This window comes from Centruroides sculpturatus, unplaced genomic scaffold (assembly GCF_000671375.1).
Source record: "Centruroides sculpturatus isolate CEXI.00-Female unplaced genomic scaffold, Cexi_2.0 scaffold42, whole genome shotgun sequence".
Lineage (NCBI taxonomy): Eukaryota > Metazoa > Arthropoda > Arachnida > Scorpiones > Buthidae > Centruroides > Centruroides sculpturatus.
Genome location: NW_019384399.1, coordinates 544,583 through 572,369, shown reverse-complemented (window position 1 = coordinate 572,369; position 27,787 = coordinate 544,583). Strand labels below are relative to the sequence as shown.

The following is a 27,787-nucleotide window of genomic DNA, read 5'->3' as shown; positions in this document are numbered from 1 at the left end:
AATAGTCTGGAAGTAAAAATTATATAATTATTATTGATCATGAAACAGCTGATACTTAAACATTAACGTAATCGAACATCTGTAATGAAATAAAAGTTTCGTTACAGACAATCAATTTAGTTAATGTTAAAACCTGATGCAGGTCGAAAACATTCACATATTAGTGTTGTTGTTGGAAAAACTGTGAATGGTGTGATTTATTATACATAAGTTAGAGTTCAAGTATAAACTTCAGTAAATACCTTTATATTTATCAATGTTTATCAGTTTCACATTAGACTATAATATTTACATATTTTTTAGTTTTATTAACATTAGAACAACTGACTTACTTGCACTTCTAAAAAACTGCATACTTAATTATATAATTTTTTTTAAATAGAGAAATATCTATTTAATAAGAAATAGTAAAATAGTAAAAAATAAATCAATAGTAAAAAGAACATTTTAGTAAAATATTTATGTGAATATATTTTAAACATATACAGTAATACAGTAATGATAAAGAAAAGAAATTAAATTAAAAAGAACTCTAAAAGATGTCCAATTAGGACTATTGAGTAGTTTCTTACTGCCAATTCTCATGATCAGTTAGTTAGTTAATAAATTATGTGAAAGGTTTACATAGATATATGAATACAAATCTTATCCATAGAATCAAAAAAGCCAAAGCTTATTTTATTTTATGAACATTATATTTTTGTGAATCTATTATTTATAGCAAGTATTCTTATTTAAAAAATATTGAAGCTGTAATTATTCTTATTTCTAAAATGTTAAATTTTGGAAATTACAACTAGTTTTTCTTTGAATTTTGAAATCAATGTTCTAAATTATTCAAATAGCTTTTAAGACTACACTGAGATTGAACAACACTGAGATTGAAGACACCCTGAAAAATCTAATTTCATTTCCTATGTTAACTTCTTAAAAGTAAAACAATGTTTTGCTTTAATTTGAAGTAAAAAAAGAGATTAAAAAATGAAATGTTGCATTACACTGATATCTTTACATGTGTATATTTTGTATAGATAGATTATTTTTGCCAAATGTAATATTTATACCACTGTTATTATTCTCATCTTTTTTAAAATATTCATTTTTTGAAATTTTGACTTTGTTACCGAAACATCTTTAACTCTTGAAAAATATCTTGAATGTTGAAAGTGTTCCTTTTTTAAACTATAAGAAAAATTAAGAAAACTGTATTAAAATATAATCTGAAATATTTAGTTTAAATTCATGAAATCATTTGATAAGACATGAATCAAGGCATGGATGACTCCATGCATAAACATTTGTTAGTTTTACAAATGTCAGTAATCTAATGAATCTCATACTTTTAACCTTTCAAACATATGCTATGAATTAGTTTGGTTCAAAAATTTATAAATGAGTGCAGTTGTTTGTTTGAATCATCAGAATAAAAGCATTAGAATGTAATTATCTGATGATAGGAATGTAAAGTCTCAAGAAATGCATAATATGATTAAATGTTTATGACTCCTTCACATTTTCAAATGTTCACTTGATAAACCCAAATGAATTAGAAACTAAGCAGCAGAGTTATCTATTTTTTAGACAACTATATTTTATTAGCCAAACTTGATGAATAATCAAATATTTTGTTTTACAAAGCATCAGAATTTAATGTTTTTAATGTTCTATAAAACAAAATAAGTGCAAACATGACAAGTGTCATCTGCCTACTTTTGAAAAACTTCGTTAATTTGCTTGTGTTATTGGGCTGCAATTTGAAAAAAATTGTAGACCTATAAATTCCCACTGTCGTCCATCTATTAGTCTTTCCTTAATCTCAAGAGTGAAGTTAGATAGATGAAAGATGAGATTATTTATGGAAACCTTACAGGCAGGAGGTCCCAAATTAACTGTATACGAACTTCTGACACAAACTGGAAGTCATGTTATTTCAATTCAAAATTTTTACCCTGAAAGGAGTTAATAGATGACTGGCATGACTCTATTGTTAAAGAAGAAGTATGATGTACAGGGGCAAGCCACTACTAATTTGAGGTAGAGAGCATATATTTTAAATTAAATAAATTAAAAATATGATTAAAAATTGCAGCACAGCATTGTGACAATATCACAATAAATAATTGTTTGTTTTCTAGATATTACTATCAAGTTGAAGTTAAGAAAAGTACTTGCTGATATGTATTGCAAAACCTTAGTGTTATCCATTGTTCATTCAATATGATTCAGAAGATATATTTAGCTGTTTTCTGTTCACTAAAGATTTAAAAGCTTAATGCAAAAAGAGTAAGTTTGATAATGGCCAAAACTGCTTGAAGATAATTGAAAGTTATTACCGTACAAACACCAAGAGAATTTTTGATAAAACAGAAAATAGATAACAGATTTCTGTTTATTGTAGATCTTTTAATTCATTGTTCTAACATCAATGCTAGGGATAAGGGGTTTATGTAGACCAGAAGAAAGGAAATTTCTCAATTTTTATCTTGTTCCATAAATAAATTTATAGAATCATACATTCTAAGGATGAAAGTTATACAGAGGATAAGAAATAACAAAACTACGAAATGATTTCATACAACAAAAAGATTATCCAGTTTTATAAAAAAGTTACTTCCAAACATAATATCAGATTGGCATACAAATAAAATCCATCAACTTAAAGATGACAGAGATATCCACCAGAGAATGGATATTGGTTTGTCTATCGTTTTATGTTGCGTTTATTCGACATTACAGGATTTAAAATCACTTGCGATTCGTATTTATTACTGTGTGACCATCTTCAAACATGTTGCCTCTATCATTATTGAGGACAGCTCAAAATCATCCAATGTTAGTTGAATTGAAAGATGACAGAGATCCAACAGATAGTGAAATATAATGTTAAAACCTGATGCAGGCCACTAAATGTGGCTGAAAATGTTAATACAGTGGGTGATCGGTTAACAAACAGATCGCATAACGAACAAATCGGATAACGAACACTTTCGTGAAAGATTTTTATGTTCAGACAACGAACACATGATCGGATAACGAACACCCCACAGAACAAACACAAGAAGAAGCGACGTAAATTAATGAATACCGATTGGTCTTCCCTTGTCTTCGGGCAACAATTCGAAACTTTTCGGAGTGTGGGAGACGTCGACATCGACGCTCAAGCCGATATATACCGATCGGATATTATTCCTCCGAACTTTGAAACTCTTCCTTGTAATTTCAGCCTTTTATTTTTCTGACAAAACAATTATTTTATGTATTCGTGAGACTGTCGGGTAGGCACTCGTTAAGTTTTGCGTCTGTTTTTCTTTTCGAAACGTGTGAGTATAATAGCAAAGGTAGAGAGTGGGCAGAAGATGCCTAATGTTGCTGGGCAGTATGGCGTAAACAGGTCTACAGTAGGCTGAAGTTCAATCTTATTTAAGAAACATACTGTATAATCAAGAAGACTCAAGCAGCTAAAGGAGTAACAAAAATCACATCTGAGAAATAAAGAATATCGAACAGTTCATAATGGAACACGAAATGGATCTGACGACAGAAGAACGCCAAGAACTCTTGAATGAAGAACACCAAGAAACTCTGCAAGATATGTTTTCTTCTGAAAAAGAGGATTAATGCCGATATCTTATATTTAAGATCCTTTGAAGAAGTGGGAGGATGTCAGAACAACGGTCTTAGAATGGCATCCAAACCAGGTTAAGGCTTGGGGATTTCTGCAATTGCAATGCTATTAATTACTTACGAAAAATCCTGAAGAAGAGAGAAAAGCAATCGACATTAGACAGATTTTTTAACCCTTTCAAATGGAAAAAAACATGACTAATAAAAACGCAAGACTGTGTACAAGTCTGATATACAGAAATACAGAAAATAATTGACATTTTTTAGAAATGCAGATTTACCAAGATCAACAATATGACAACAATTAGAAATTTGATGCCATTAATTTGGCTACCATCAATTTCAACAAACAGTAATCAAGGATTTATATAAATTATATTAAAATGAATTCTTGAGTTAATGGAGAAGCAGCAAAGCCAGGCACAGTCAAAAATCAAATCTGTATTCCTCTCTTTGGAATGATGCATGCTTGATTCTTTGATGGTAACAAACATTATATTTATGGTAAAATCTTAAGTTTAATAAAACCTGTAAAACAGTCTCTGTTATTTCATACCAGTACACCCCTCCAAATCTTTACAGAAGCTCAGTCTTTAAATTAACTAAATCTTTAAGATTATTATATGCCATATCAGTGTTAAGTGGTGTAAAAATTTTGTTGGGAGTGTAATATTGTGGAATATCACTTTGTAGTTTGAATATAGGATTTCTAATTGATATTGTATGTAGCAACTGTTTAAGATGTTCATCATTTTGCTTGTAATATTTAAACATTGCTGTTTTTAATTAACAACAAGCATTTTTGAATAGATAATTGGATTTATATGAAATTGATATTAAGCAAGTTAAATTATGTTGTAAGATTTATTTTATTGAGTCAAAGTTCAGAATTAAAAATTGTCAGGAAAGCATTAGGTCATGAAGTAATTTTATGTTGTCAAAAGCTGTCAGAAGTCACTAGATTGGAAAACTTGGCAACTGTCATGAGTCTATTTTGATAACTGTTAAAAATGTAATTCATGCCCTCTTTTTTTCAGATGAATAATCTTTATTGATATTCAATGGATTTACAGTAAATGATTGAAATTCCAAACCTCAAAAATGAATATTAACTGTTTCAATGGCAATTCATTGTTGATGTTCTTTGGCCTATGTTCTTCTGGCCTTCCATTGATATTCTAATATTCATTCAGAATTTGTAATTTTTTAATTGTGAAAGTTATGATATTAATTGTATTATTTTTGATCATTGTATTTTTTGTTTAATATAGTGATTCTGTAAATTATATTTTGAATCTTTATAAATATTCCTACATTCCTTGTGAAATATTTGCTACAACTTAGAACACCTGCACTTGAATTACAGTGTATTTGGAACTTCTAATACTTAAAATGCTAATTTACGTGTATATTTGAAAATCTGATGAGATCCATTTTCAGTTAGTCTGGATTTTCAACACTTCACTATAATAGGAAACTGAAATTGTCATGGAATGTTAATAAAAATATTTTTTAGAATTTTAACTTAATGTTATTGTTGCTCATTAAATTCTGATAAATCAATTATTCATATCATAATTAATAGTTTATTAATTTTACTGTAAACTTTACTGACAGAAAAGTTTAAAGTCTTGCTTTAATTGATATAAAAGATGATATTCAAAGTGATATATTGTGACGTGAATGAAAATAAAGTTGATTATATAGATATACATAAGAGAAGCATAGTATGTAAGAATACAATGGAAAATTACTTGTATGAAAAAAGAGAAAGTTGAAAATAACTGGTTTAGAAGAATAACATTATAGTAATATAAAAATTTAATCATTTAAACATTATAAATTGTAAGCAGTATATATATATATCTAATTTTAGTAATATTATGTAATAGTATAGTTGTTAAATTCTAAATGCAGCAATATTTTATTCAAAAAATGTGATTGAAATTTAATTTCATTCAGTTTTTATTTTTAAAAATTGCATATTTAATTTAATATTGTAACGTATTTATTTAACATTGAATTAAAATAGTCTTACTTCAATATGCAGCAAGTTACTCAACATTGAATAAAATGCAAGCATTAATAATTTCATTTTTTTATATTGCAGATAAATCTTTGTCATCCATTCTTTTTAATTGTTCTGCTATGTATATGCAAATCAGTTTCATCTTATCATATTTCTTATTGCTATATTCTGATTTTTCAGAAGTAAATATTCCTGTAAAGGTGCTGAATCCTGTAAATTCCTGTAAAGGTGCTATTATCACTGAGTCATATCTTCTTTTTTCAATTAGATTGAGAATTTACATTTAATCTACTATGTAGGTTAAAAATTTAATGATGTCTTCAATTAAAACAATCTCATAATTCATTATAATGTAAATATTTGTTTACATTTGTAACATTAATAGTAATATGACTCAATTAATCTAAAGAAAAATCCATGAATGTAATTACTATAGTTATAAATAATTTTAATAAAATTTCTTTACAACAGCTAATAATTTAAGTTATATTAATTAACTTACATGGATTTAAATGTGCTTAGAAATTTAGAAAAAAATTTTGATTATAGTGAAATTTGTATTATCACAGAATATGTTACATAATTTTAAATCAAAAATTAAATGAACTAAAGCTTTAATTTTCTTGTATGTTAAAAAGTTACAGAAATTAAATGCAAGACATAAAGTTTATTGTAAAAACAACTTCTGAAATTAAATTAATCATATTAAATATCCAAAATACAAAGCATATACAGTATAAATCCATAGTTAATATAAAAAATTTTTATTAAATGTAGCTCATAAATCATAAAAATAACAGCAATGAAAAACTATAGATGCTATAAAGTTGTAATCTTGTAACATAATAGATTATGAAAGATTAATACAGTAGAGTCTCGAAAACTCGGCCTAATGTGGACCGAAGGGTGGCCGAGTTTGTGAAAATGCCGGGTTATTGGGAATGGGGTTAAAAAAAATAGGTATGAGTGTTTCCTCAGAAAATACTGTACTGTACTTGTATGTATTGTTTACTTGAGAATACAACAGAGAATAAACTGCCCAAATACCCTTAAACAAAGGAAAAGTATGTCCTTTATGAAGGCATAGAGCCTTTACTACATGAAAATGAAAATTAATGAATACACTGTGTACAGTAATTTACCTGATAAGACAGACCTCAGAAAAATACTTTATGAGGCATAAAGCTGTCTATAATGAAAATTAATTAACTAAGGATTTTTTTGCCCTGCCAGGATGTGGCCGAGTTATCCAGACTGCCGGGTTATCGAGTGCTGAGTTTTTGAGACTACTGCATCTTATTTTAAAAATATTATTCAAAATAATTATTTAAAACAATGCAGTCAGATTATTTATCCAATTCTTACTTAATTGTATTGTAGAGAAATACACAAAAAACAATTTTTCTTTCCTTTCTGACTTACGAAGGGTAGATAACTTCAAAATTCTAAAATATTACATCAATAATGAAATAAAAATGAAAGTTAAAAAAGGTAAAAGCAAACCCACTTTGCAGAGAAAAACACTTTATTTCATTGTTAAATCCCCTAAATACAGTTTAAACTCTGTTTAAACTGTATTTAGGGGATTTAACATCCCCTAAATACTGTATTTAAATCCCCTAAATACTGTATTTAACATCCCCTAAAACTGTATTTAAATCCCCTAAATACAGTTTAAACAGAGTTTAAACTGTATTTAGGGGATTTAACAATGAAATAAAGTGTTTTTCTCTGCAAAGTGGGTTTGCTTTTACCTTTTTTAACTTTCATTTTTATTTCATTATTGATGTAATATTTTAGAATTTTGAAGTTATCTACCCTTCGTAAGTCAGAAAGGAAAGAAAAATTGTTTTTTGTGTATTTCTCTACAATACAATTAAGTAAGAATTGGTTAAAAATATTATTTTTCTGAAAATGCTTTCACTGTTATGAATATTATGATATCAGAGTTTTATAATCTATAAATTTTGATTACTTAACTACACAAATATTTAAACAAACAACTCTACTGAAACCCGATACATTGTATTACCAAATCCAACCAACCTTCTTATGCTATTTGGCTGTATATACAATACTATAATATATACTATATAATACTATATACAGTGCTGTAACTAGCCTTTTATGAGCCCGATGCGAGCTTCAGTAACTATGCCCCAAAACTATGATTCAAAACTTAGTCCAGATCATTTCTGTGTCTCCCAGTGTCTGTGCCCTGTGCCTGGGCACTGCCCTAGTTATGGCACTGACTATATACACAAATATTTGCTATTTTTATAAGAAAACATAAAAGAATATTTAGTGGTTTGACAGGAAGCATTCATTGAACAAATGTTTAGACAAAAGGTTTTTATTCAGACCTTTCTAACATGTTTTGAATCCAGTTTAGGATGTTTTATGTCAATTAAGTAAATTAAAAATGTTTGGAATATCATTTGTTTATTTACTTAAAATACACAAACTCCAGCAGTAAAATGTGATATTAGCATCAGAACTAATGTTTCCAGAGTTCTTATTCCTCCATCTTCAGGTTCTGCAGTCATTTGAATATAGAACAAAATTTTTCTTTTGGATGTATGATGATGATTGTATCTAACATTTAAAAAGACAAACTTCACATGCTGTTTAAAATTTAGCATTTATATATTACTATTGTTTGGTTAGTGCTAATGATGTGTTTGCTGTGTGATATTTTGTATATCATACTAGCAGATAAGTCTGGCGTTGCTTGGGCAAAAAGTAACGATAGCGAAGATTAAGATTATTACATTACAGCCAATCTTACCCATTTTCACAGAATGCAAGAATTAGGTTCCCGTTTCCAGACTAATTAGAAAATTTTTAGATGGGTCTAAAATTATGTTCAATTTAACGCAAAAAACCGCATCTGCGCCTGTAAATCTTGCACATTGTTGAACACTTCCATTGTTGAAGCCTTAATCCTGCCACTTTTCCCAAAAAATCCTTTGTTAGTGTGTGTTCTCGTGACGTACCCTAAAGCCGGATGCACACATGCAGCACAGCAAGGAAAAGCGGCAGGATGATGTCACTTTTTCTCGGCGCAGAAGTCGATTTTGTGCTGCTTTTCTCGTGCCACAGAATTTTGGTTGAATTTTATCTTTTGCGGCAACTGCCACCAAGATACGTTTCTGTCAGCCAATAACAGTTCATCTGGTAGTCACATGAGAAAATACAATCACATGGTGTTTTAATGGCGGAAAGTTTGACGTGGTTAACCGAGGTAACTAACAGGAGAATAAAGAGGAAAGGATAATAAATTTAACACAAATTCTACACAAATAATCATATATAATTTAATTCAAAGAACAAAACAACCAAATCTTACTCAAAATAGTATTCTTTATCGAGGAATAGGTGTTTTTTGTACACCAGTTCTTTATTAATTCAAGAAAATATCTCTAATCCAAAATCTTCGTTCAAATCTTCGACAAAATCTTCTAACTAAATAAAGCAAGCCATACAAAACAAAATTTGTAAACATGTGGATAGCGACAATATCAGTATCGTTCGCCATCTTGAATACTGAACACATGTGCCGAAATGTAAGCGGATTGCTGCCGTGCGGCAAAGATGTGTTTGCGACACCGCTTTTCCTTGCCACACCACTTGTGTGCATCTGGCCTAACTGTGTACCAAATTTCAAGTTTCAACTCCTAACCATGCTGAAATGCCCACGATGAAATACTCATATACATGCGTGCCATCTATCATAGGATAAATGTACTATGCCAGAAACCCTTGCAGGAGTGTATTAAACAACTTCCGAAAGTTTCAAGGCAATGGGATAAATGGTGTAATAATGCATGAAGGACAGATGGACAGACAGACAGACATACATTCATTTTTATATACAGTGATGCCTTGTATAATGTACTTAATCCATTCCAGGTGCATGTCCGTTAAGTGAAAAGTCCGTTATACGAAACGCATTTTCCCATAGAAATACATGTTAAAACATATAATTCATTCTGCAGCATAAAATAACCATACCATGAAAAAATCAAAATGGAACAGTCACCAATTATGCCGGGTAGTCAGATGTTGTGAGGAGGTGGAGGAATACTTTTTTCACACATTCATACAGATACAGACTTTTTACATATTGCAGCAGGTCTCTGTTTATTGTTTTTTAATCAGAGTCAGATTTAGGAGAGGCTACTGGAGCTTGCAGGGTGAGCTCCTCTTGTTCCATCCCTCGTTTTTTGGCAGCTGGTTTCTTGAAAAACATGTCCAAGGTGGTCTGTTTCTTTCTCTTCATCAGTACCCAGTCGGAAATGACAGGCATGTTGGCCTCAGCTCTGTTTGGATAATGAGTGTTGGTAAACTCCTGAACCTCTTCCCATTTGACAAGGAAGTTTTTGTCAACTTTCACTCCTGATGATTTCTTGTTTTGTTTCAATTGAAATCACCTTTCTGTTTTTTTAGAAGCCATGATTTGCACAACACTTGAATAAATGTAAATACCGTGCACTGAGGTGGTGTATGTAATAAACAAAGGAGCAAGCTGAATCCCAACGGGAGCTCTGCACTTCAGATATACTAATAATATATTCTAATAATACTAATATATTAAAACTAGCAGATTGTCATTGGCAACGGCAAAAGAGTGGAAACATCATTTGCATTTGTTCGCAGCCAGTCCGTTGCTCAAGTCACATAACAGCCAAACAGAAAGTCCATTGTTCGCAGCGTCCGTTATTCGAGGCATATGTTATATGAAGCACCACTGTATATAGATAATGCTCTCTATGTCTGGGCCAATGAGTTGCTGTCTTTATAGTTGATGGCCATTTCTTCCTTTGCTGTCTTGTAAATTTTGATTTTTTTTTATATGCCATATTTGCATTTTTTTACCTGTGCAGTGTAACAGGTAAAAAAAGCAGTTTGGTTTGATTTACATGTGTTTGCAAGTCTTCTTCCAAGGCTACAGTGGATAAAGCAGTATTGTTTTGTCTCTTTTTTATGGATGTTATGTACTCTTGGAGGTGTTGGTGTAAAGATCTTGTAGTGGCCCCTATATATTGCAATTGCTTTCCTGTTCTGTTATCCGTTATCAGCACTTCATACACTCCTGGAAGGTTGAACCTGTTGATAGTATCTTTGTTGTTGCAGAGTAGCCTATATATCATTGGGCTTCTTTTGTATGTTAATGCAATTTTATTGGTTTTTACGATCTCCTATTGTTATATGCTAGTTGCTTGTTGTACATTGTGGTGTTGCAGGTTTCTTATCAGTGTTATTTTGGTATTGCTTAATCAGACCTTCAATGCTTCTCTTATCGAATCCATACTTTATTGTAAACTGTCATATATACAAGGGTAAGTCAAAAGTTATCCACACTTTGGCTGTAGAATTTATTGTAATCAATCTTTAACAAGTCAAATATATCATTTCTTGACATAATTGCCCTGCTTTTCAATACACTTTGTCCATCTGTCCACAAGATTTCCTATTCCTTCATTTCCAATATGTGACATGAAAAATTTTTTACCTAAACTGCATTTCTTTTTTTTCTTTTTTTGACAAAGTGGGAAGTGCCATAATGTAGAGAAAACAGGAAGGTAAGGAAGCAGCCATCAGTTAGTCCAATTATTGGCTTATTATTTTGGTACATCACACAAAGAGCCAGTGATAGAAGAACAAACCATTAAAATTTTCTCAAAATTAAAGGAAACTACTGTGACAAACTAAATAATGAGGTTTTTTACACACATTTTAGAGAAATGCAAAGCAAGAATGCAATAATTTACAACCAAACATTAAAAATTTGGACAATGGAAATTAAAATAAGAATTGATCCATTTATTAAACTCACTTTCAAAACTTTGCAAACATGGCTTAAAAATTTTGAGGGATGAAATAAAATACTTTCTTGCAAGATAATGTACAGAATAATGAAGAACTTCAATGAAGAATCTATTGTCATAAAACAGAAAACAGGTGAATTTGCCAAGGAAATATAATCTTTAAAGAAGAAAAGTTTACTCTGAGTCAAATAATCAATGAAGATCAATCAAGATGTAATAAAGAATTTTGATCTGGAAGAACACTCATAACTAGAGCAGGTAAAAACATCTATATTATTTTTGGATCAATTACTCATCTCATTTAAATATGATAATGCCAGTAATTGTTATGAATAGTATGTTATGACCACATATGTATATCCTTGTGTCTGAGGCTTCAGAAAAATATTCTTGCTAGCATGAATATTCATTTACTCAGTGTTCATGCTAGCATATATATTATCTTCCAACGTTAATTGGATATTCAATTATTAGGATTTTTAAACTAATATAGAATATTTCTAATAGGAATTTATAGGGATGGCTAAAATACATTTTGTGTAATAGCTTATTTTGCTGATATTTTAAGTTTTCAATATTTTCACATATATTTCTGGTTAGGCTTCCTTAATATACTCTTTAGCAAAAGAAATGAGCACCAAACTGTCTGGTTTGTGAGCAGACACAATGTGGAATAATTTTTAGGGATGAAGCAGTTTTGATCAACCAAAAGATTCAGTTTTTTTTATAAAACATGAAAGGACTTTTAAAGAAAATGAAATTTTATTTCTTACTATTTTTATTTCAATGTTATTTTCAACAATATTTAATTGTCCAAGTTTCAGTTGTGTTGAAATAAAACAAAATTTTCACTCATTTTTCCCATATGGAAAATTTGTATATTGTCGCGGGAACAAACGGCAACCATTCATTAGGAACACAAAGGTATTTATTAACTCAATGTACAACTCCTGCAGCTTGCAGTATGAGAACAAGAACTGATTTCAGCCTGAGAGCTGGCTGTTATATACTACAGAGACATGGTAGAAACATGGTAATTTGTTAGTATTTACATATGTTCTCAGACCGGGAGAACGTATCCACAAAAAAAAAAAAAAGAACCTGCATCAATGAGGTTTGAACCGGAGACCTTCGCTCGATAGGCGAAGCTGCTAACCTCTACCCCATGAACGACATGGTGGGAAGAGCGAGCCGCGGCATTATACCCTCCTCCCAAAAGACAGCGTCCCGCTGTTGTTTAGGGATGCACTGACGGCAGGATTATTAACATCACTGATAGAATCAGGGTCTTGCAGACTGGGATCACAATAGGGCTTCATGCAGAGGACGTGGGCGGTATCCTTTGGCTTTCTTCATTTGGATGTAGGATCGAAATCCTTGACTTCATAGGTAACCTCAGACAAGCATTGAAGGACTTTGTACGGGCCAAAGTAACACTTAAGGAGCCTTTCAGACAGACCCACCTTGCACACAGGTGTAAATATCCACACAAGATCACCAGGGTTATATGAGACGGTTCGATGAGCAGCATCGTACCGTCCTCAATCTTTTTGCTGGGGCCATCAATGTACGTACATGAGCTAATTGTCATAACTTCTTGGCTGTGGTGACTAAGTGGCCCAGGTAATCGTCGGGTTGATTGTCAGTTTGATATGGGAATAACATGTCCATTGATGTCTCAGCTTCACGTCCGTGAAGTAAATAGAATGGAGTGTATCCAGTAACGTCCTGCTTTGCTGTTTTATAAGTGAAAGTGACGAAGGGCAATACTGAGTCCCAGTCTTTCTGCTCAACACTGACATACATTGACATCATATCGGTTCAAGTCTTGTTAAAGTGTTCGGTTAAGCCATTTGTCTGCGGATGGTATGTTGTTGTCATGCTGTGTGTTACCTGGCAGCACCAAATAAGTTCAGCCACAAGATGGGACTGGAAAACTTTTCCTCTGTGTGTGATGAGTACTCGGCGTCTCCACCAAACTGTCGCGGGAACAAACAGCAACCAGTTGTTAGGAACACAAAGGTATTTATTAACTCAGACAATGTATAACTCCTGCAGCTTGCAGTACAAGAATAAGAACTGCTCTCAGCCTGAGAGCTGGCTGTTATATACTACAGAGACATGGTAGAAACATGGTAATTTGTTAGTATTTACATATGTTCTCAGACCGGGAGAACGTACCCACAAAAAAAAGAACCTGCATCAATGAGGTTTGAACCGGAGACTTTCGCTCGATAGGCAAAGCTGCTAACCTCTACCCCATGAACAACACGGTGGGAAGAGCAAGTCGTGGCATTATTAATGAATTGTGTTAAAAATTTTTTTGAGTTGTCCTGATAAAATGGCTGAATAGAAATTTTAATTATCATTTTATAAATATATATTTTTTATTTTCCATTTTTTTTCATAGTTATATTTCAATATACTGTACAGTCAAACCTTTGTTTACAAACTTAATTTATTCCTAAAAGTTGCATAAAATGCCTGTAAAGGCAATATAATATTATACAGGGTGAACCAAAAGTAGGTGGACAGTAAATGATTACATATACATATAAATTTTGAGATTACATATACAATTATATTTACTAATACAATACAATACAATTTTATCAATTCAGGTGCTCAAACTGTTGTCCCAGCTTTGAAGTCTATATTTCACCATTTCATGTTTCAACAAACAGTTTTGCACAAGTAATTTTGTGTATTAATTTCTTGAAATGTATCTCTGATGTAATTTTTTAACCATAACCATAACCATAACCAAGTTAAATATACACTATTGTTATAGTATAACCTTAATACAAACCTTATTCTACCTACTGTTCACCTACTTTTGGTTCACCCTGTATATAATATTTTATCTATATCTATACTTATAGGATGTAATGAGTTATAATGAGCAAAATGCCATAACAATTTTAATTTAAATATATTTCTATACATTTTCTCATAGTTATAATGAGAATATTTCATGGATATACTGAGCAAATTTTTGGTAACTATGAAAACCACAAATATTCTTAATTGTTCAAGTAGTTAAGAAATGCAATACCAAATATTTGGAAAAGATAGAACTAAGTAACACTTTCAGTTTTATTATCAATGAGTCTGTCCAAATATTACTACAAAATCAGGACCACCTCAGTATTCAATTCTACTGGGTAAAAGGACATTCCAACAATATCTGGAATGACAGAGATGATTTGTTAGCTAAGAAATCTCCTAATAAGACTGCAAACTATGCCTATACTGCCATACCACCCTCTTGGATCAACAACCAGCAGAAGATAGAATCAATCAAAATATGGCAGGCAGAGTGGGATTCCAGCAACACTGGAAGGCTGACATATATGTTCCTCCCGAATATTCTTGAAAGCAGGAACATAAAGTATTTTACTCCCATTTTCCACCTCACTGAGATTATCATGGGACATGGGATTTCAACTCCTATCTCAAGAGGTTCCATAAAATTAGCAACAGAAACTACTACTTCCAAAATCAGGAGGCTGAAACTCCATTGCATCTTCTATTTCATTGCACAAAATATGAAGACTCAAGACTAAAACTAATAACCAGTGTCATGAAAGAAGGACAACCATGGCCATGCCAAACTGACAGCCTACTAGTAAACCACTCATTTACAAAGCTATGATAAGCTTTATTAAAAGGCTATGACAACTTCCATGCCCAGACTTCTAGTAACAACCACATAGGCTCAAAGGAACCTTTGTTCCTACAAAGACTGCAATAATAAGCCAACCAATGTTGGTTAAGCATATTTTATGTGTTTTTATCTCCTCCCTCATTCTGTATATATATGGGCATTACTTATGTAATATTAGTTCTTAATGTACACTGTCTGATAATATTTATCTCTGCGTGGGACTTAATATAACTAAATATATGGTTTAATAAACAGAATGGGGTGCCCGAGGTTCTCCTGCTTTTCCTCTTCCACCTTTCCTCTCTCCTCTTCCTTATACCCTCTCCTTCTTTCTCCTTCCCTTTCCATTGGCTATATCACTGAGTGTGGCTAATCATCCTTCTCCTAGATACACTGTAGATATAGACCACTGGATAATTAATTTTACAACCTGCATGGATTACAGGCCTACTTATCACCTAACTTTCTTTATGGAGACCATTCCCCTTTTTCTTGACTAGCTTCTGGTCCTACTTTGCCAATTTACCTAATCATCACTACAATTGTAAAATAACCATATATTCTAGTTAGAAATGAACCCTTCTGTGAGAAAGATGTCTATGAAGAAAAGCTCTTGATTTATGAAAAAGTAGAAATTATTCACAAGTTAAAACATGGTGCTAAAAATGTCAAAGTATGTAGAAATTTTTCTTTGTCATCTTCAACAGTATCAACATTATGAAAAAATAAAGCAAAAATCAGTTTTAAGATTTATAGATAAAAAGACTAACTGAAATCAGACATATTATTAATTAGTATTATCTTTAATTACAAAAAAATAAACTATTTAATATTAATTACAGTGGGTGATTGGTTAACGAACAGTTCGGATAGTGAACAAATTGGATAACGAACACTTTCGCGAAAGACTTTTATGATTGGACAATGAACACATGTTCGGATAACAAACTTTAGTGAACAAACAAGAAAAGAAGTGACGAAAAATAACGAATATCGATTGATTTTCCCTTGTCTTCAGTAACAAGTTGAAACCTTTTGGAGCGCAAGAGATATCAACATCGACGCTCAACCCAATACCGATTGGATAGTATAATATTCCTCCGAATTTTGAAACTCTCCCTTGTAATTCCAGCTTTTTGTTTATCTTTCTGACAAATAATTTTTTATAGTATTTGCAAGACTGTCAGATGGGCATTTGTTAAGTTTTGTGTCGTGATTTATTTACGAAAGGTGAAAGTTTAACTGTCCCATCAGATATTCATTAACATTTTAATACCAAATTTTGAATTTTATCTGGACTTTGCATTTAAACGATTTTTTGTGGGCTAGTTTATTTCTGTTCTCTGAATTTTTGTAAGTGTTTTTCTGAACATTTTATTTAAAAAAGAAACTGATAATATTATGGAGACTGAAAAGAGGAGTATCAAGAGCTGTGCTCACTGTAGAAACCAAGTAAGAGATAATAGCCAAGGTAGAAAGTGGCACAAGATGTCTGATGTTGCTAGGCAGTATGGCTTGAACAGGTCTACAATAGGCACAATCTTAGCTAAAGAAGATCTATTAAGAAATCTCAAGTTGCTAATGGAGTAATGAAAATCACATTTGAGAAATAAAGAGCATTTTAGAGCTCATAATGGAAACTGATCTGACGACAGAAGAACTCCAAGAACTCTCAAATGAAGAATACCAAGAAACTCAGCGAGATGTGTTTTCTTTTGAAAAAGAGGAAGATGAAAGAGGACCATGTCGACATCTGCTACTAAAGATCTTTTGAAGAAGTGGGAGGATGTCAGAACAACGATCATCCAAAGTGGCCTCCAAACCAGAATAAGGTTAATGGGGTTGGGAATAAAAGCCTGGAGTTTGGAGCTCAATCTGAAATTGCAAGTGAAGAAAGGCTTTTTCTCTATAATCTCTAATCTAATGTATACAAGCTGCTGCAAGTTGCTAATAGACCTGCTTGAGCTTAGCCTGTGAAAAATGTTTTATGCCATGTGATATAATTAAGATATGCTTGAACAACATCTTAAATACTTTTTCCAGCAACACTGTAGTTTTATATAGTGTTGCTGGAAAAAGTATTAAACAATTTAAACAAATGTTTTTAACCCTTTTCATTGGTTTGTATCAGGTTTAATGTATAAACTAGATTTTGTAAAGTACTATATTATTTTTCCGACTTTCCAACGATTATCGACACTACTGTGTGCCGGAAATAGCCGTTCCCTAACGGGTACTTTACGCGGATTCGCGTTAGTGTGCCAGGCCTGGACTTTAAGCGTGCACCGAATTAAATAATGACAAAGTTTGTCAATAACAAAATCAAATATTTAATTAAACTTCTAGTAATAAACTATATACAGTATTTAGTAAAAATCAAACAATAATTTATTCAATGAAATTCAACAAGAATCAATCCGACAAACTCAAATCAATCTATTTCTAACTTAATTCTATTCCCCTTTGGAATTCGACAAAATCAAAGAATTAACTTATAAACAATAATTCTTATAAATTAAAGATCCTAATCGTCACCTCAATATACTAGGAACCTATTTCCTCAAACTCTCAAGACTTTCTATAATCGTCGATCCACAAATCGAATAACTTCAAAATCCTATCGGACACCTCTCTCGTTCACTGCTACGAAGCTCACCAAAGCTCGTTGCTATCAGGAATTCACCTCGTTCGTTTTCACTTGAGTTAGAGGCTTTATAGTGTGAGGTGACGTCACAATTCTGAATGAGCTCACTCTCCTCATTTACATACTTATCTGTAACATTAAATTTTTCTTGTTTATCTGGCAGATTATTTTCCGACAATACTTCGCTAACCTTTTACATTATTCTTTTTAACAATTATCGGGATGCTTTATTCTTTTAAGGTTTAGCGATTCCTAACTGGGTTGTGGGGTCTCCCCCCCCCTTTTCGTCGGTGCGGACTTACTTTTTTCCGCTCGGGAAGCGCAAGTGTGCGCGAGTTTTTCTACGGCGCTTTTCTTTCGTCGGTGAGTTGGTTTTTCTTCTATTTTTAAGTTACTAAGGTGAATGGTGAGGAAACCTTCGTCTTAACTAAACATAAGCCCCAAACCAAATATAATGAAAGCAAAATAAAAGTAAAATAAAAATAAAGCTCAGACTTGGTTCCTTACAATTTGAACTGAAAGTTCTAATTAGCATTCTTACAGTGTTGTTTAAAACAGTTGAAATGTGATTTTGAATGAGAACAGCTACATATTTTAACTGAACATTAAACATAAAATATATGTATACAATAATAAAAAATTTAATTTAGAGACAAATACATTGTAAAATGAACCCAATATAACAAAATAAAGTACATGGCTCATCCATCAGTGATCCAGGAAATGCTTTCAAATTTGGCTCTTTTGAATATTGAAAGTTATATGATTGTAAAGTACTATATTATTTTTCCAACTTTCCCCAACGATTATCGACACGACTGTGTGCCGGAAATAGCCGTTACCTAACGGGTACTTTACGCGGATTTGCGTTAGTGTGCCAGGCCTGGACTTTAAGTGTGCACCAAATTAAATGACAAAGTTTGTCAATAACAAATCAAATATTTAATAAATATTCTAGTAATAAACTATATACAATATTTAGTATAAATCATGTAACAATTTATTCAATGAAAATCAATAAGAATCAATCCAACAAAACTCAAATCAATCTATTTTCTAACTTAACTAGTAGCTCGGGACGCCCCCTAGTGGGCGTTCTTTACAAATTTCCATGAGGCACAGTTCCTTTGACTTTTTTGTTCCTATCAATATGCTCTACAGCTCTGTTAAAGTCTGAATGGTAAGATTAACCCTCCGAATGAAGAGGTGGCGACCCCCCCCCAAACCGTAGACCCCTGTACTAACAATAAAGTCAAAGGAACCATACCCCTACTCGCGACCCTTCGAGAGATATAAGCCCCTGAAATAATAAATTCCTATTACAAATATACTGAATTATTTATATTGTTATATTGACCAAATAATAATTTATTGGCCAAATGAATAATAAAAATTTATATTGTTAATTTAAATAAGAATTAAAATTGTTAATTTGAATGTTTGAAATATGACACGCGATAGGGGGCGCCTCTAGTGTCCGTTATCAAATGGTTACGGGACAGACAGACGGATACCCGTTGAATGGATTATATATATAGATTCTATTCCCCTTTGGAATTCGACAAAATTTCAGACTTAACTTATATACAATAATTCTTATGAATTAAAGATCCTAAGCGTCACCTCAATATACTAGGAACCTTTTTCCTCAACTCTCGAGACTTTCTCTAAGCGTCAATCCACAAATCAAATAACTTAAAAATTGCCTTGGAACTAATTTATCTTATTGGACACCTCTCTTTCGTTTGCTGTTACAAAGCTCACCATGCTCATTGCTAACAGAAGCTCACCTCGTCCATCTTCACTTGTGAGGTGACGTCACAATTCTGAGTGCAATCACTCCTCTCATTTACTATTACACTTATTTACACTTATTTGCTAACAATAAACTTTTTCTATTTGTCTGGCAGCCTATTTTCCAACAATACTCGCTAACCTTTTACATTATTCTTTTTGACAATTTTCAGGATGTCTTTATTCTTTAAGGTTTAGCAAGGTCATAAGTTATGCTTGTGGGGTCTTCCCTCCTTTTTTCGGTGCGGACTTACTTTTTTCCCGCTCGGGAGTGCAAGTGTGCGCAAGTTTTTCCTACGGCGCTTTTCCCTCATCGGTGAGTTAGTTTCTCTTCTATTTTTAAGTTTCTAAGGAGAATGGTGAGGAAACCTTCGTCCTAACAAAACATAAGCCCCAAACAAAAATATAGTAAAAAGCAAAAATAAAAGTAAATAAAAATAATGTTCAGACTTGGTTCCTTACATGATCAAGCACAATCTGACAATACAACAGGTGCTTGATATTTTCACCAAAAGAATCAAAAATTCAGAATAATTTAGATGCATAGGTCTCATTTCTTTCTCATTATTTAGACCAAGGTCTCATGAGCTGTAAAAGGCATTTTTGGTGGTCAGATATAAAAGATACAGTCAAGATTAATCTTAAGATTGTTTTATTTCTGAATAACAACAGATATAAATCAGTGGGAAATTTGTAACTGCTTTTTTAAAAGAATTTTATCAAAATTGTAGATAAATTTTGTGGCACCCAATACTAAAATCTCCTCTAGATATTCATTGTACAATGATGCTTAACAATTTGATTTTTTATATTTCATTTTCTAAAAGGTTTATTTGTAAAGTTACATACAAGCAATAGTAAAAAATATCCACTGTGCAAACTTCTTAAGATCGGGCAGAGATTTGTAAAAATGTAATAAACTTTTTTCTTTCAATAGGTTTTTATAAAAATCATTTACATAATTAAAGCCTGTTTATTTTAGTTGAGTTTTCGAAAGTATTTGTACTTTGAACAAGTTTGAATGTTGATGATGAAATATAGTGCAAAAAAACTGTATGAGCTAACATATTTATCTAGCATAAATATGCTTTGGGCTATATTTGGCTTGTGGGTCATAGATTGGAGACACCTGATTTAGATCTAAGACATGTCATGTTTCTTTCAATAAATTACAACTTATCTCTTATTTAAGATATATATTATTACTTATTCTAATGTTCCTACAATATATTTCACTTCAATGGAAGAAGAAAGCATGAACTATTGAACTACTGGCAACAAAAAGACCTTCCAATAAAATTCACAATTCTCAAATAGAAGAGGCTTTGATCTCCCCGGAAGAATTGTCTAGTTATGTTGCTGGCAGCAAATGAACTGTATGGTTATCTCATAAATTAATTAATCTGGAAACAAGGATTGGGCAAAGTAGTATAATTATTGTCAGTGCATCTGCATGGTAAGCAGAGGCTGAGTTCAAATCTTTTCTTCCAGAATAGCCTAAATTACTTAATTTAATTATTATTAATTATATTTACTTACTTAAATTACCTTCATATTTAATTACTTAAACATAATATAAGATGGCTGTTTAACCTCCTATCTTTAGTCCAAATTATGTATTATCTATGAAATTAATTAGCCAAGTTCTATTACTTTGCTAATTAATTTCATAACTAACTCAGTTTTATTGTTTAATCATTAGAATATTTTGGGCTTGGTTGTCAATATGTGTTTTTTTAAGCCAACATATACCAGTTACCCAACCTATGCATTCACTCAAATTTTTAAATTTTTAGATTATTCTGAGGAGGAAGAAACCTTACTTTAAAAGTACTAAATTATATAAAAGATAAGAGTTTTGGAAAGAAGACTATGTTATTTTTAAGAATTAAAATTATTAGGAGCAATAACATTGAATTAAAATAATACAATATTACTTATGAAACATTTTTTCTAAAAAAGTTTGATGTTTTAATTGTTATAAAATTTTGTTATTGATGTGGAGATAATTCTATTTTTATCATATTTACAATATATTAACATTAAATTTACTGTATTTGGTGTCATGTAATAGTTTAACATATTAATATTTTATTTAGTAAACTATTGCTGTCAAAACATATTTTTAAACTCTAGAATTTAATTAATATTATTGTTTTATTATTCATATAGATATGATCCAGAAGTCCCAGTAACCACAGAAGATAATTCGTCAATTTCAGTATCAACTGTAGTTACGGCAGCACATGGACGTAAAGAAGTACGGACTTCAGCCCATTTGTCTCAAGGATTTGCAAGTTGTTTTGGATTACCTTATCAGGTATTTTTGTTTTTTTCTTGTGGTTTTATTATGTATGATAAAGTAAAAATTGGGCAATCTTTGTTATGTATCGAATTTAAATTATTAAGTAATATTAAATGGGCATTATAACAATAGTAATAAAATTGAAAGCTTTAAATTTTGTTTAAAAATAATTATAACTTATAAAGCTTGGAAAGAGATTAAAATTATAAGTAATAAATAGTTTGTTAAATCAATAGTAGGAATATTTAATTGACAGCATAAAAATTAGTAAAATTAAATGTATATTTCAACAAAATAATTGTATGGTTGTTTTGTTATTGAATATATAATGCGAATGTGTGTTTTTTTTAATTAAAATTTGTTTGTATAATTATCTGGAAAAATTAAATAAATATAGTTATAGAATTATTCAATATATTTGTTTGTTTCCAAATTTAGTTTTCAATTAAACTGTAAATAATCAAATTTAAAAATGGAGACATTAATCAACAGAAGAAAAAAACAATGCTAAGTAGCTAAATGCAAAATCTTATTACATTGAATATGAATTAAAGAAAAATGCAAAACAAATTCAAATGAAAACTTTTTTAACATTTTAAATCTGATTTAAAATGTGTAAATTTGGATTCAAATGAACACAAAACATAAATATAAATATGAATACACCTGAATTCTACTTGCCGAGTTTTTTTCTCTTTATTCAAACGTTTTCGGCCTATTTGAATAGGCCATCCTCAGGCTTTTCTGAACACAAAACAGATTTAAACAAAATAATCTTTGTTAAAATACGTTTTGCATTATTTAATTTTTAAAATTAATCTTTGATCTGAAGATTAGAAATTTGGATATCAAAATACACTTAACACCAGATAATAAATAACTTTTATAATTCATTTAGCATTTTTTTTTGTCTTTTGATAAAATATGAAATTGATTAATATGGAGTGAGACATAAATGTATTCAAGAAAGAAATTTGCAAATTATTAATATATGAATTTGTTATGTGATGATAAATTCATAAATTTGTAATATAAATTATATTACAACATACTATCAAAACAAAATTGTTTTTTAACATATTATATTATAAAGAAATAATTCTTTTGCAATGGTTCTCTGGTCTGTGAAGATTTATAATAGAATGATTTAAATTAATAATGGTGCTTTTATGTATTAATACCACCATACTCAACCTGCGGCCCGCTGAGCTGCGGAAAATAATTACGTTGACTTCTGGAAATAATTACCACTTCTGGAAAGTAGTGCCCGATCAATATAAGACTAAAAAAAGTGCTCAAATTTTACTTACATTGTTCGCATCAATATATCTATGTGTAATGTCATACTCAAAAATGAAATATGCAAAGAACATATATAGAAACTGGCTTACTGATTCACACCTGGATGCCGTTTTACGAGTAGCATGCAGCAGTTACAAGCTTGATTTAAATGAATTGATGGCCAGATGGACAAGTGGTCAAGTGGCAGCCTACTGCTCTAGGGGACTCGGAATCGGATCCGGTCGGGTCAGGGAATCCCCCCAGGAATTTTTCAGGGCGTGGTCTGTTCGGATATGTCAGGCTCCGTCCCTTACCACCCGGCCACACCATTGCGGACCTGGCCGAACCCATAATGGGCCTCTTAATTAGTCCCTGCTGGCACTAAGAGGCCCTCTTAGGCCCTCTTAGTGCCAGCAGGGTGAAAAGAGTATAAAAAAAATTTTAATGAAATTGTGAAAAAATGTTCGCAATATCAACAATCACACTAAATTTCTAGGGTAAGTGAGAAATTAAGTAAGTTTTTTATTATAATTGTTATGTTGTGGCCCATGTGTAATAGCTATCATGTGTATGTGGCCTGAGAAAACAAAAGGTTGAGTATGGTGGTATTAATACATTCAAATACTGTAATTAACTAATTTTTTACATTTCATAAAATGGATACTAAATTTACATTGTGTGTTATCTGCAAAATGACCTGTAGAATGAAGAGTTTAAAAATACAGTAATTGATATAGATTTAATTCACATTGAAAATTATAATATTAATATATAATTAATCAATTTGCTGACTCATCATAAATGTTTACACAAGGGGTTATGTATTATTTCTCCTTGATTTTTAAATTATTTTGAGTTGAGTCAAAAAATTTAATCCACAATCTACAAATATTTAGGATTATAAAAGGACAAACTCACAGAACATGCTTAGAGAAAACAAAGACTTACAAAAGCATACAATAACAGATTAAACTCAGTATTAACAACACAGCTGAATGCAAAAGAACATTAAAAGCAATAAATACGTAGGTTGTCTCAATATTTATATTTATTTGAAATTATATATTGTACACACACAGAGCTAGAATAACTTTAACAAAGCATAACAAACACCACTTTGAATCCTTCATAAAAAGGCTAATTTTTTCTTGTAATGAGGAAAGATAATGTCTCAGAGATATAATAAATCTTCACTACAAATAAATCAAGATGCTGTGAGAGTTTGTTATGTAATTTATAAAGAAGCATGACAATTACAAAAAAATGAACTCTTGCAGGCAAAATTAATAAAGAGAAACAAAACACCTTTTTTTGTTGAGAAATAAATGTAATTGTAAAAAACAAATGTTTTCAGCCCAATTAATAGGCCATCATCAGGTCGCAAACGAAAATGGAACATAAATGTTCCATGAATAGAACATAAAATTTTAAATCAAAAATTATTTTACAAGAGAAAAATAATGGAAGAATATATAAAAATTAAAATAAAACAAATAATAAAACAAAAATAACATACATCTTCAATGTACTAATTCTGGTCCAAGTTTCTAGTAAATTTCTTAACCAAGTACTTCCATGCCGAAGGCAGGCTCTCGGCATCCCTTGCATTTAAACAGCCTTTTCCTATCCTACTTCTGTATATTTCAATCTTCTCCATTGTTATTGCTAAAGTTGGGGAAGACAGAGGTTTGATGATTGTTGCCTCGTCCCATTTTACCTCAGAGCCTTGGGCTTGCGTCATTTGGGACAAAATCGTTGAATTAGACGCTTTTCTTATGGCATATCTTTGTTCTTTGAGCCTTACTCCCAAGTTTCTTGTGGTGACGCCGATATAATCTTTTTTAACATCCAGTTGTAAGTTCTCATAAGGTATCTTATACACCCCTGCTTTCTCCTCTGCTTTGATACTATCCTTATCATTTCTCAAGATCTTATACAAATTAGGGGCTCTTCTTAAAACCATTCTTGATTCCTTTCAACTAGCAATTTCTTTCATAACACTATTCATACTACTATTATAAGTAAATTTAGTGAGCCTAGTACGAACATTACTTAAGGTTCTTTTTACTATGCCCCTTTCATACTTCTTAATCATTCCTACAATTATACTTTTTCTGTAACCCAGGGTCCAGGCCACCTGCATTACTCTATCAATCTCCTTCGCCCTGTCACCGACTCGGTCACAATATAAATAAGCTCTCCTTATTAACGCTCGGAAGGCTGCCATCTTATACCGATATGGATACATGGACTGCGAGGGTATATACAATGGGGTGTGTTTAGATTTAATATAAACGCTTGTGGACAAATGCCATTTTATAAACCGGATATTAATGTCTAAGAAGTGCACATTCAAGAAACTCTTTTGTTCTAATCTCAATTTAAGTCCATCATTGTTATCATTGATTCTACTCATAAATTCATGCACCCTACTGTTATTTCTTCACAAGATAAGGATGTCATCCACATACCCGCTGAAATATATGATATCTTCTTTGAAACTATGAAGAACCCTTCTTTCTAGTCTTCTAACAACTAATTCACAAAGGATTCCTGAGAGGGGACTTCCCATCGTAACCCCTCTTTTTTGTCTGTAGACCTGACTACAGAAGGTGAAGCACGACTCATAGCATATTAGGTTAGCCAATTCTTCTAGCTCGTGGGTGTAAAGAAGCAATTGGGAGATCTTTACGTACACGAAATCTAATAAAGCATCCACGCAAGACTCAATCATTACTGAAGGATACATGCTCTCATAATCTAAAACTGTCGCTACTTCATCTTCCATTAAAGATATACCTTGTATTTCCTTGACAAAAACAAGAGGATCCTGTGCCACTAGACTATCAGCATCAAGGTGTGATGATAAATACTTGTGCAACCTTTTTTCTAATATAAAGATGGGTCCTCTGCATTTCTCTACAACTGGCCTTAACTCCATTCCGGTCTTGTGGGTCTTAGCGAAAGCAAACAATCTTGGAGTTCCGGGCCTTAGGTTCTGGCATTTCTTGAGAAAAGGTAAAACAGCAGAAATTCCCGAGCGTTCCAGCTTCCTGACCCGTCTGTCCAAAGATCCAATTACCTTGTTGCCAACAATTTCACATTTTGTCTTTTTGATTGAACTCCTTGTTATAAGTAAGCCTTCTCATGATAACCAAATGATTAGTCTTGTCTGCTCTTGTCATCACAAGATCACTTATCTTTAACCACTCCTTCATGAGCCAAATGTCCCTTCTAGTAATATCCTCTGTCCTGTTCTTCGGCCGGTTGTTAATTACCACTTTTCATCTAAAGTATTCCTTTTCTAATGCATCCAGTCCAACTATCCCTCTCTCAATATCTTGTACTGATGTTTCCCAACCACCTACCTCAGTGGGGACAAAGTTCGGGCTTTTCTCCAGAACCTGCTTGATTTTCTTTGGTATTTTTATCTGGTCCCATATGTAGAAGGTACTAAGGTTCTTTCTATTATCTCTTCTTACTTACTTGTCCATTTCAACTTTTTCACATATTGCTTATTGGAATTCCTACAAACAACTTCTGCCAACTTCACCACCCTTTTATTGATATCAATCAGTTTGGCTGGATCATCATTATATATGGTGTCTTCCAAGCAAATAAGCTCACTCAATATCCCATACTTTTTGTTTACATTATATTTATTTCTCGGCAAAAAAAGATGTTTTGTTTCTCTTTATTTAATTGCTGAGCACTTTTGATATTGTGGCAAAATTAATATTGATCTGGATAACATAACGTGGTATATATAGGATATATATCAAGAAGCAGTCTTGAACCTGGAAGGAGCTCCATGGTAGGAATTCTAGCAATCTTAGGATATGTCTTATGTGCCAGCGTCCAGCAACCACAAGCAGAAAGAATCTTTGTACATGCTTCCAACTTGTGAACGACTTCTGTCCAGAGTGGAAGCATGTTGTTTACAAAATGGCGGCGAGACAACTTCATTGAATGCTTGCTATGGAAAATATGACAAGCATTAAAACATTAAATTGGAAAGATAAATGTTATCGCTAACTAGATACACAACAAATATAAAGAATCTTTATAGAATANTGTGAACGACTTCTGTCCAGAGTGGAAGCATGTTGTTTACAAAATGGCGGCGAGACAACTTCATCGAATGCTTGCTATGGAAAATATGACAAGCATTAAAACATTAAATTGGAAAGATAAATGTTATCGCTAACTAGATACACAACAAATATAAAGAATCTTTATAGAATAAGTTTAAAAATATTTTATTTTTAAAATGTTGCATTTACAAAATCAGAAACTATTAAATTACATAAAAATTATTAAACATATACAACATGTATACACAATTTATTTGTTACTCTGTTTTCATTCATCTACGAAATCATCCATTTTCTTCTTTGGAAGTGCGAGCACTTGAAGCGATGATCAAACTTGCTTGGTAGTACTTCCTGCATGTGTTTGTAGAAGCATCATCTGGTGGTTGCTACACACTAAACTCAGTTACTCTGGAATAGCATATTTGCTAGAATCAGTTTGTTCGCTCAGTTTGGAAGTGCAGTTGCTGGATACTGCCACATAGGACGAACCCTTAGCCAGGATCATGTTGACAAAAAAA

The 27,787-nt window shown here is 31.7% G+C and overlaps 1 protein-coding gene across 1 annotated transcript in view; it reads left to right on the top strand.

The window, feature by feature from the left end:
* The window catches only part of LOC111618560 (histone-lysine N-methyltransferase 2E-like), an 87,763-nt gene that overhangs the window by 23,783 nt on the left and 36,193 nt on the right, over positions 1-27,787 (top strand). Inside the window, exon 3 of the mRNA XM_023360119.1 lies at positions 21,762-21,909. Coding sequence (XP_023215887.1) covers positions 21,762-21,909 — 148 coding nt within the window. The remainder of the gene's footprint in view (positions 1-21,761; positions 21,910-27,787) is intronic.